We start from the raw sequence: 12,848 nt of genomic DNA, 5'->3' as shown, positions 1-12,848 counted from the left end.
GATTTCTTTTCTTCTAGCCCAGATCCATTTATTGAAAATTTATTTAGCCGCTCAAGTTATCTTTATTAAATCTTTAACCTCAACGGGGAAACTAATACTAGCAATGTTTATTTTATAAAAATGTTGCTTATATTTGCTAAGGCGGTCAGCATTCTCATCTGCTTGATACAGCGCTGATAACACGTGTTATATGCGGTAATAATTCTCGTTATTTGTAACATTTATGCAGCATTTTATGTTTGATATAGACTTAGGTAAATGCTGGTAACAACCATGTCGCAGTATTTGAAACACAGCTGTCTAAATGAAATTTCATTTACTCGCACAATTAGCCATGCGGAACTTTAATCGGTATAATCCTCTATTTTGTGACGAATACTGACCAGGCGATGTCAATAATTGTACTGAAGTCACCACTTCGATTAATGATTTGCTGGGTTGATCATAATTAAGCATCAGCAGTTTCTTTTCTATCATCAAATTTAACTTGTTTAAACTGAACATTGATAGAAACAATTAATTTGATTCGTTAGGGACAACCGGCTTGATAGGACTATCCAACAATTGTTGGAGGACATCAATGTTAGTTGAAGCTTGTCACAAACCATTAACGTCAATCAAAATAAATCTTTTATCAAATCCGTTATAATCTTTCTTAGTTGCACAAGCAGCTAAGTTATCCTATAGAGTTGCCGATAAAATCATTTCTTTTTCTGCTTAATCGACTGTGCTGCACCTTTTTGTTGACGCAGCCATTTTATTTTAGAATAATCTGTTTCAATTTTCTTCAACGATGGTTTGACCGGCAATGACTCTACTTGACGTCCGTGAGATAAACATTTGATTTCATTCCGCATATTTTATTGATCTTTATCAGATCCTGGCAGTGTTGGTTTCTTAGCAGACCGCGTCTTATATTGTTGTTGTAGTTGCTTTGGTGTCACAATAATGCTGTTGATGTGTTCATTTAGCTTAGCCTCAGCACTGCGTTGAAATGATTCATGTTTGATATCTTTAATACCATCATGAATGAGCGCAGTCAGCTTATCAATTTCTTTATTTACCACGCGTTGAAATATTGCGCGATGTAGACTTCGTAGACAGTAAATTAAGTATTTTCTCGTAATTTTAGTTTTGTCTAACAATATTTGTATAGTGTTGCTCAAATTATTTTACAATTTCAATGTCTAACTAGAACTGGTTTGTATTATATATTGGAATACAATTTTATCAAACAACTTATATAATGACTACAAAACGACATAACACATGTAAGTCGTTACTCATAGACAGCACACAATACTGCGGCAAATCCTGCCAGGGTGAGTTTTGCGGCCAACACACGATTCAGACTAGGCAGGCAATACATGTTTCCATGACGAGAGCACCATCATATCTTAAAAAGCAAACATCGACAATAACTGATGCTTACGTAGCAAGAAACGTTTAAAGTAAAACGGAGATGCAAGCTCCGGTTCTGATGGTGAGCGGTAAACCCGAGACAAAAAACAATGCTATTTATTTTCTGTCTGACACATATACATTAAAAAGAATCCTTAATTAATCCATCAAATTTAACCCCAGGAAATTTAGTCAAAATTCTTGTCGTTAGCTCAAATTTCCGACAAGTAAATGTAACTTTATACATAAATGAGCAACATTTGTATGAATTTTACACTAAGATTGTTGTGATGATTCTCGTGGTTTATTCCAAGCTATTTTAGAATTTGATAACATTTGATCTCACCCAAACATTTTTATTTCATTTGTTTTTAATTTAAATTCAAATGTTTTGATCGTGATAGATTACTGTTGTGCTAACAGCCGACCATTTATAAATTATATCATTGAACCACTCTCGCCAAAGCTAAAATATCATAATAGCGTTTATAAATTTCATCATAGAATGTAGCACTAATTTCACTGTTGGTGATTTTATTTTCATTTCATTGGTGATTGATTTTTTATTCACGAGTAATTTACCACGCTTACCTTTAAGGATTACAACATTGACACTTGAGCTATCAGCACTTGTTGTCAATATACTAGAGTGTAATTTTCTAATTTAAATCCCACAGCGAACAACATGAGACGACCAAGGTGTAACAGTAGCATATTCCGTTTGTAGTTTTTACGTTAACAACTGCAGGTGCCTTATGAATATGCTCTCTTAATTTCACTACACAATGTTCTGACTTTATCGTCCGTGTGGCATCATCATCATGATAAAAATAGTTTACATTTGAGTTAAACTAAATCGTTTGTTTTAACACTCACAACAATAGGACTTTTACCTGTTCTTGCATAAGTGCCTTCACGAGGATAAACTTTTCCAGTTTTAGTTTTACAAACGACATCTCGTTATTTGCGCAGCCGAAACATCAATAAATTGAATCGTCATCGGTGTGATAAAAGAATCTCACACGTTTGTGTCCATAACGGTCAAGCGCAGCTGATCTCATTGGGGAATAATACAACATCAATACCAACATCTAACAAATCTGACGGCCACGGTTTTATTCAACGGAACATTAAACACTCGATCACCAAAATCCACAATATAAATACCTCCAGGGTGTTGTTAGACAAATATTTCTACTTGTTACTATCTCACCCGACCTTGCTTCTGATACGGCAACTGCTGTTGCATCACTTTCATCTTCGTACAACTTTTGTTTTGTTACCAGATAGTTAAACCAAACCAGATTTATTAACGATCAAAACTGGATTATCAAGATGGTCCTGAGAAAGATTATATTTTAGATGTTAATTAGATTTTAACTTTTTGACGTCATTGTTTCTTAATTCAGGATGGTTAAAAGGACAAGACTATGTTTACCATGTTTTTATACTATATATCGATTATTTAATCTAAAATGCTTTGTTAATAAAAAATAACTATGTTTGTAATAAAGAGTCTTTGATGAGGTCCAAGTATGATTGGACCAAGCGTGTTAGCACAACGCTCAGTTTATAATATAGTAGCACTTGTCGCATTATAATATGACATTGTTCACCAACGTTTTAAGGAATTTCTTTTTCAGCTCATTGTATTTCTGAGTTCCACTCGTCTACGTCATTGTTGTACGATAGCATTAATCTTGTTTCGTTTCTCCCAGCAGTATTTTGAATGTAAGTTTTGAAACAGAATTTAACTGTGTGGGGTTATTGATTTGTTATCAACGCTCATCATTGGTAAATTGTCACTCATGGAAATGTGATTCATCGTTGAATCTAGTGGTATTTGTTTTATTTTGGATTTTATTTTATTGATGTGCCTTGGATTAAAAGCTTACGTTGCTCTTCCTGATACATAATAGGATCTTCCACAATTAGACTCATTATGGTATGATGTATATTAATTTAACCCTCAGTTTTGTTAAAATTTGATATGTTTTTCAACGTGAAAATTATCATTGTAAGTCTTTATTGAACAACTGTGCCTGTGTTAGCGTTTAATATATTTATTCTTGCTGCAGCGTACGTATAATTGTATTCGCAAGATTTTCATGTTCCAGCCGGGTTATCCTTTTCAACGCGGTTTTATAATCCACAAACAATTTCTGAAACTCCATATGGATGTCGTTACTGTGATGCGGTGGCGACAACGCTGTTGACTGCCGCGACATCATGGCCGTTGATTGTGGCGCTGTATCCTGATCTGTCACTGTTTCCGTTAAATTAGTCGCCACTGCTTCTTGCCACATTTTGTAGATTACGTTGATACCAATCTTGTACGTTCTAGCGATTTCACTCACGTTCACCTTAACATTCGAAGCCAGAATCTCCTTGATTTCGTGATCGGACAGCTGTTTTCCGCGATGTGGTAATATATTAAAGGCATGAAGTTTTGATAATTAGAGAAAATAAATAAATGACCACATAGGATATATTTGATTTGATGGGCACTATAATGATTATTAATTGACTAATATAGTATACGAACTGCTTATACATCACTAGATAGCGCTTCTAGATGTATATAAAATATGGAACTCATAGTAATAACGATATTGAAGAATGCTAATCAGTCTATAAATGAGTAAAGATAAAACAGAGTATATATGAGTTTGGCTGGCCAGGATTTGTTAATAACGAAATGAAGAGTTTAGTAATAATAATCCTGTTAGATGCAACTGAAGAAACAGAGACATTGTTTTATTAATATAATGTTTGTCCACTGCCATCAAGGATGTGTCTATACTGACAAATATACATTTGATCATGACCACTCAGAACGTCTAAGTTATTGCGTTTTCAATACCATAGTGTTTGCATAGGTTTACTATGGGAACTGAATTGATACCATGAGTCCTAAATATATATTTACTCTCAAATCATGTGTCTACACATTTTATGACATACTTTGCCTCACGAACTTTACTCAATTAATAATCTTTGAAAACGTCCACATCACAGGCATTAAATAAACAATGATTCATACATACCACCCTCCCAAGAAGTATAAGCATAACTATTGCTATTATAAGTGGAAAAAGCGTAATTAGGGCGTAAAAAGTGTAATTATATATTACGTCCCTAATTACAGCATGTTTGGACAAAGGTATATTTTGACAACTAACCTGGTTTTGAAGCTGATCCAAATTCTTCTCGCAAAAGGCAAAATCCATACAAATTAGAACCAGAATAAAAAATATACTGAAATATTATTTATATTTAGCACTCACTTCAACTTGTCTACATGTGTACCTTTCGCTGATACATCGTGAAGTGGAATTCTGCGATGCGCATGTTCACGTGCTCAGAGTGCTGTATTACATTACTCTAGTATTCGTCTTTTAAAGTTTGTAAAACGGTGTTGATTTATTTTGAAGTTTGTAATGATCCATCTGCTCAAACATTTTCCGTAATATACCATGCACAAAAAATCAATCTGGCAGGCAAGATAACTTTTAAAGAAACTCTTTTGTTTTCTTTGAAATGGGCAATCTGCAGTTGCCAGAAATAACAAACAAGGAAAGCACTCTTATGCAGCACTCACCTCTTAAAGAATATCCTCAACTTTACATAATTAGAATTAAAGTGATGATAATGCAGTTACATAAACAACTTTGTATGGTTTTATTTTAATATTACTTTTAATGTAGCAAGAAAACGTAATCCATATGCAGACCTGCGGAATAGGTGATTTCGTGGAGAAAAAGCGTAATGATTACACCAAAAGCGTAATGGTTGGTATGTATGATGATGGAGTCAGATAGAAACAGAAGAATACATATGGGTGGATTAAAAACAGATTGCTGACAATATGTAAAAAAAATAGATTCATAAATAAATAGACAGAACATGATACATTGTATACACCTTTGCCTGTTTTCTTCAACTCTTCATTTGTTTCCAGTAACTCCCTGAGGTGTTCATAGTAAGGTTTATCAGCCATTATATAACTCCCTTTTGGTTAAATCTGAAAAAAAGCAATTTAAGTTTAACAAGAGACTCTTATTAAACCTGTAATTTCACAGAGGCTGGGGGAAAATGGATTAAAGATGACATGAGGTGGTTTGTAAGTTTTTCTTTGATGTCAGGTAGCCTGTGTGTCGTTCTATGATGTCATTTAGTCTGTGAGTTTTTCTTGATGTCAGGCAATCTATCACTTTCTCTATGATGACAAGTAGCCTGTCAGTTTATCTATAATGACATATAGCCTGTCAGGTTTTCTATTATTTTATCTATGATGTCAACCAGCATGTAGTTATTTCTATGCCAAATAGCCTGTCAGTTTTCCGTAGCCGTATACAGGATCTGGTACTAATACCCTTGCAGATTTCGCAATCGTAAGACGCAAACCTTCATGACCAAAAGGTATTCACTTCGTTTTTTTTATGGTACACTAATTGTATGAACAAACTATTGTAATTCACTTTGAATGGCGGTGTTTTGTTTACATATAATTGCCTTATGTGCCATTATCTGAACAATGCTGTATTCGTCCTTCTTTCTCGCCATGAATATAATTCTAAATATAAAGAAATATATCAGTCTGTAACAAACGAATGATGAAATCTGACATAACATTGAATATTTTACTGAATAATTTAAGTTTCGCAATTGTCCGTCTTGAAAATGACTTTTTCTGTCTCACCATATACGAGTAACTGACGATGTACCCGTGTCTATCAATTTACTGTCTTACGACGAAGTGCATTGTGTCTATGAAGCTATTGAAATTATGAGACAATAATCATGATTAAACTTTTCTTTAAGAAAGCCAGAACGAAAATCCAGTGGGATACACCCCACATCGTACAAAAACCGAAGTAAATCCGTTTACATCAAAAATATTCCTTAGAATCCCTTAGATTTGTGATTACTGAGAAAATAATGCTAGCTTGACAAAATGGAACCATTAGGAGACTGGAACGTGTACCTCGAAACAAACTTGTTGCAAATGCATCTTTCTGGCGGTTAAACTTCAGGCATCTAAATCTCTCTAGACCAAAACACTTTCTCATTAATTATAAGTGATTTAATTGGGTAACAAACATAATGTTCCCTTCTTAACTTCGAACTGTTGGCATTTACAAGTAAGGCAATGAGATAATTAAATGTGTTTTCCGCACATGAACGTTAGTAACATTACAAAAACTATCGTAATATTAATGACCAATAACAATTACGCTAACTTATTGAAGAAAGAACAAAAAAGACCAAGGAGTGTTTCTATGTAATATTTTTCAAGAATTCCAGACTTATAGTTTGGAAAAGTATAACTTTTAAAATGTTTGGTTGTAATTCAAACTCGTGAGATCTGTTACCAGAAACAGGTACATTTTTCCAAGGGATGTGAATGTTTTCGGAGGTAAATTCTTGAAACATCATAGGGAAATACTATAAACTCTCTCTCTCAGACACACACACTCACACACACACACATGCATTTCAAACGTATGTGTTCAGTCCTATAGTTTTACCTATGAAGATCCACAAGCTGTTTAATTTTCCATAAAACTATTTAAATTTGAAACATGTTGGTACCTGTTCGTCTCTAAGACACAACTGTTTTCAAATCTGTTCCTCATCATGAAATAATAATGCTAATACAGCAGCAAGAACAAAAAACAACAACAACAATAATAATAATAATAATAATAATAATCTGATATATTGAGTAATGTCTATGTTACACCTGGATGTTACATAAACATGGTGGCTAATTAATGGTATAGTCTTCAACAAAGAAGAAAGAAACAAAACGCATACTCAAAGCTTCCTGAACAAATAAAATGTTTAGCTTAATTGTAAAATTTCGATAGTCAGTCTGAGTTTCAATCTGAAAAATGACTACCGTATGTTTATTATTTTTCTCTCGGTATCTTCAAAAAACTAAGGCATGCTTTTAAAAGAAAAATCGAAAATAAGTCACTCAGAATAATGAGATTTCACTGGATAAATTTATTTTCTAGGATCAGATTTCGCTCTTCATTTTTTAAACACAGCAGCCAAGTAAGACGTCTTTCCTTGTTATGTTAGGATATAATTTAAACGCCAGCCTGTTGCAAACAAAAATAAAATGCTCTTGGGATAAATTACGGACTGAATTAATGAAACAAAGACTTTATTTAAATTATCACTCGTGTTTCAGTACGTTGTGCAATTTCCATGTCACGTATGGCAAATACATCATGAAAGAATATTAATAATACTAATGATTATATCTTGTTCTCTCTTTGCATCCGTTACTCACACACCACACACGCACGCACACACGCATGCACACACGTCTTTTTTGTTGCTTTTAAATATCAGCAAACCAAAAGCAAACTTAACACATTAAATTTGTATCGTAAAACTCTGAGTCTAATTTTTTTAATTAAACATTCCAGCTGTTACAGGTATGGTGACGGTGGTGGGTCCAGAAAAATCGGTATGTGTATTTATCACATTGAAAAGGTTGTATTTAAATCTGTATTATATTTGATGAATCAATCCTTAACCTTATATTACCCTAGCAAAATTGTAACATATTTAAGATATTGAACACACAAAATCTGAGACTAGCAGAGTACTGTGACATCTGTTGTTACGAATCTTGAACTGAGTAACAGAAAAGAGCGATAACCGACAAAGTGGATCTGAATTTCAAAAGCAAATTGAAGTTTTCTGGCATAATTTTAAAAAATTCATATCCTAGAATGGGTGCCTAATTTTCTGGTACGCCTCCGTATCTAACACTGAGTAACAGTAAAAAGCAAAAAACAACACATTGAATAAAATTTAACAAAGAAGGTATTTCCCTAGGATGCAAAGTGAAAATTTAAAAAGTACTTACAGTATATTATTGTGAATTAAATTCCCAATTGTCCTAAACGGTTTATCACAAGTCCAAATGTGTAGAGCATTCAAAATTATGTACTGTGGTGTTCCGAATGAATTCCGATATTGAATGCTCTGATGTGCCAGTACTATGGAATGTGGCAATATGCTAACCGTCTTGATGTAAGACAATGACATAATCCAAAACTGCCCGTGAATGAATTCACAATTCCAAGATAGTGATTTAGTCCAAGAGTCAAGAACCACTTTGCATTTCCAATGAACAATTTATATAAATAATTGAAATTCTATCAACTAAAACCTGAACACAACAATAATAGTGATTTGGGTGTAATTCTGTATATAAGTGAATCCTTCAGATGTTATGATATGAATGAGTATTTCTGAAGTTAACAACATTTAAATTGAAATCTAACACATTAACAGAACAGGATGAGGGTTCTTATTACTACCAAACCCCTAAACAATATTCCTTTGACCATTTTTAATTTCTAAAAAAAGCTAGACCGTGAGTTTAACATCAGTAAACATGTTTGTCTCCAATTATTAATGATCCTAATATACAACCCAAAGTCATTGAGAAATATTAGTTATTTAATATATGAGCAGTTAGGTAGTCCTTAGACTCAATCACTGATCAAGGTCGATCAAACAGTAAAGATATACATAACATATGTTCATGGAGAAAAGCCAACAAGTCAATATACATAGGGATATTTAAAATTCCTATTCGACACAAACTAATTCGTTAGCTACGCTCGTGGCTAGTAGAATTGTTTTTGTTTCTCTTTTAACGTAACTTAGACTGGGGAGAAACTTATAAATGTCAACATATGCCAATCATTGGTAGGCACGGAGATGGTTCTGCAGTCCCAGTCTTGACTTGCATAGTCGCTGAAAGACGGAACACTAGAAGTATAATTTGGAAAAAATTCAATTGTAGTAACAGGAAACGCTGACTAGTGGCGACGTTGTCGGCTGCCGCCATCTTTCATTTTCAAGAGCAACGCACGCTTTGCAGGTGAAGACACGCAAGCGGGTTCGGTCGTTCGCTGTTAATTCCAATTTCGGCGGTCCGAGGCTTCCACCACTTTAGACTGTCTTTTAGGGTATAATTAAAGCGATTGCATTGTCGGCCTTGGTTTCCACGGCCATGTGCCAGTTCCCCAAAAAAGAATTGTTTCAGCGAAGTTGGGCCATTGCAGCAGTATTTCCTTGATATATATATATATATATATATATATATATATATATATATATATATATATATATATATATATATGGTATTGTGAAAGGTGGGTCGTGGGCAGTTTTGTTGTCCTCCGACCGGTTTTGTGGGCAGATGAAAGTTTCATGGGCAGATTGTAATCTGCCCACGAAGCACGTAATCTTTTTCTGCAATCTTGGCACATATATCGATTAAAAAATGCATATAGCCTCTGCAGAATGTTAAATAGTTGGCAAACATTTATATTCACCACCAATGATTGTCGTTTTTCCTATTATTTATGCTTTTTTCAGTGCTGAATTGAATTGAATACCATAAGTTAAGTTACCTCCCATTGTCTGCTAAGGTTACTCTCAACCTTAAATAGATTAACCGGGAAGTAATACATTTCTAACAGTCTGCCATTATTATTGTTGTGATGGGTGGATAAACGACAAAGTTGATCAAATAATCTGTTTGAACAGTTCTGGGAATGTTTATAGTGTCAATTAACAATTATTATTAGTAATTAATAATGCATAAAGTAAAATGTTTAAATAGGATGTGATCTCAATGCCACACTGTGTTCGTCAATGTCTTGACCAAATGAAGTATAAAAATGATCCGTGATGGTGAGCACTCGGCCACTTGAAGCTCCTCTATTAGGAGCAATTGGTTCTGAAACCTCAATGTACTTAAAAGTGTTGATTTAGTTATATACAAATGATACTTCAACATGTAGAAACCTGAACTTGAGTACACTAAAATTTGGAATCTAAATGTAAATTTAACAAAAAGAAATTAAGCTTATGTCACGTGTTTTGGCTCGAATAAACAATAACACAAGAAAAGAGTGAAAACAACAAGCTTTGGAAAAATACAATAATTTATTTCCATGGGAAATTTCTGTAAAAATGAAAAAAAATATGAACTTACCGTTTTATAGAATCAAATCCAAAATAATCCATTAATTATCCAAGAATAAAAATTCAGAAGTCCTAAAAACAAAAATGTTCTAATGATTTCAAGTTTTAATCCCGACGAAGAATCCAAGATGGATGAGGGTGACGTATGCTGCAACATGTAGTGTTAAAGTCTACATTTCCTTGTAGAAATAAGAATCATCTCTCCGGTTTCTGATAGCTGAATAAAGTTTTGGAGACAAAAAAACTTTTCTATTTTCCAGAAAAATAACAACTAATCCTTTTGAATCAAAGTAATTTGAAACAACTCCAAACAGCACAACATACAACTTCCAATTTAACAGCCCAGCTTCTACTAACATTAACTCTCCAAAACAGAGGTTATATGGTCTTGTAAAACGTAAACAAGTGGTCACGTGATCCTGTTCTGGAAGGTTATAGAAACTATGTACTTGTTAAGGATCACGTCTACCCAGTGCGACCCTGACGAAAACCAATCACTTTACTGTAAGAAATAAAAAAAAGTGTTTACACCTAAAGACGAAGTCCCATAATGACCTGGACAACAATCAATCATTTTAAAATAAAATAGAACTTGTTTACGATGGTTGCTACAAATTTGGAAACAATGTCAGGATTTAGATCAACACCTCTTGTTTATAAACTAAGTCAAGGTCAAACTATTTTCTGAAAAAAGTATCCTCTCGAGTGAATAAATTTACATTGCAATATCATGTAATTAAAAATAAAAATTTAAAACTGACAAATTAAATTAAAATAAACATATTAAATCAGATATAATTAAATCAAATATACATAACACAAAAAATATTAATTTTCTGATCGCGTAACATTGCAAGGAAAAACAATCTCTATTTGTGAGTAGTTTAAATACCTAGGTATTAATTTTTCCAAAAGTTGGAGATTCCTAAAACCTATAAACCAATATTCAATAAGCAAAAAGAACCATGAATTTGCTCTAGAAATGAATAAATAACCTATACATTCCAATAGATTTATAGCTACAACTGTTTGATGACACGGATGTAATGTATGGGGGCTTCACAATTACACAGCTGAAAATGTTCAGACCGATTTCCCAAAATATATAACCAAACTCAGAAAGAACACACCTGTAGCTTTCCTGTATTCAGAAATTGGCAACACACCAATCAACAGTCATATTATATTTTCCTCCAAAACTGCTCAGTATTAAGTCTTTCTAAATTTATCGACATAATTATGAAACTATTATCAAACTGCCAGTAACTTATAATAACATGTATACGTAATGTATATGGATATGTGATACGTTACGAAAAGTGTACTGTTTACGTGGTTTAGATCATACGATAGTAAAATACACTCCATTTATTTTGTAATATACCGGTTTGTACAATAAAACGTTTAATAGCTACTCTTTACACACACTGCCATCCAGTGGCGTAACCGCCGTGATGTGGGGCCCGCAACGACCACGAAAAAATTAAGTGACAGTAAGGGAGGGGGTACAAAAAGTTTGCTGTGGAGCCCCGTGGTGATAATTTTGCCACTGCTGCCACCTAACTTATGTAAACTTTATGTTGTTATCATATGCCGCCTGCGTGTGGCCTGATATCCCAATATAACAATCAATAAAGGTTCTGTTTTGTTCACTAATATTAACTTGTGAAATATTATTTTCTAGGCTGAAGGCCAAGATCGTCGAGATAAAGATTACTTGAATTGCTGCGAAACACATAGCGACGCAGATGCAGCAAATATGCAACGATCCCATCAAGTCAATCAAAAGGGTTACTGACGATTCACGATGGAAATCTGTATGTGTACAGCTTCTCAAACTCATGAATTCCGATCACACTGACAAAGGGTACAAACATCACGGGTGCCGCCCATCTGGGGCAACTGTCAAAATACTTTCGCAGAGTTAAGCAGTTTCCAACGGTGCCAGCAAACCCCGTTTCCTTCATACTGCAAGGCTTTCAGGCAGTATAGAAAAATTATATAATTCATAGGTCACATCACAGATTTCGTCCGAACATTTGTTTTTTTAAATGCGAGTTATCCCTTATAGTATCCATATCAAAATGCCCAAATTTGCGAGGTTTTTAAACCTTTGTCACAGTGCACAGAAAAAGAAATATTTGTTTAAATTTGTTTAATCATAATCCAGCCAAATGTCGGAAGCTGCGTTAAAGTATTCGGAATGTGACGATTTTTTGGGTGCCTTATGTGACTCTTGTTCGTCAAAACCCTAAACTCCTTGCAAACTCACGGCCCACCTAAACGTAGCTAACCATGCTCTTTAGAATTTTCTCCATTACATTACTTTCAAGGGCAATTCCAGATGGAGAGTTTTCACTAGGAATGCTGACAACCAACCACATCGAAGGTATTCACAAGTGAAACAAATATTTTGGGCA

General features: G+C 34.0%; 1 protein-coding gene across 1 annotated transcript in view; it reads right to left on the bottom strand.

Annotated features, from left to right (window-relative positions):
• LOC149770774 (uncharacterized) overlaps positions 1 to 12,848 on the bottom strand; it is a 62,927-nt gene that overhangs the window by 10,065 nt on the left and 40,014 nt on the right. Inside the window, exon 2 of the mRNA XM_089949140.1 lies at positions 5,326 to 5,425. Within this exon, the coding sequence (XP_089805266.1) occupies positions 5,326 to 5,401 (76 nt within the window). The 5' untranslated portion in view covers positions 5,402 to 5,425. The remainder of the gene's footprint in view (positions 1 to 5,325; positions 5,426 to 12,848) is intronic.

The sequence above is a fragment of the Sinohyriopsis cumingii genome, unplaced genomic scaffold, assembly GCF_028554795.1.
Source record: "Sinohyriopsis cumingii isolate HCF-2022 unplaced genomic scaffold, ASM2855479v2 utg002376l, whole genome shotgun sequence".
Taxonomy (NCBI): Eukaryota; Metazoa; Mollusca; class Bivalvia; order Unionida; family Unionidae; genus Sinohyriopsis; species Sinohyriopsis cumingii.
Note: the sequence above shows the minus strand (reverse complement) of the source record. Positions and strands in the feature narration are given on the sequence as shown.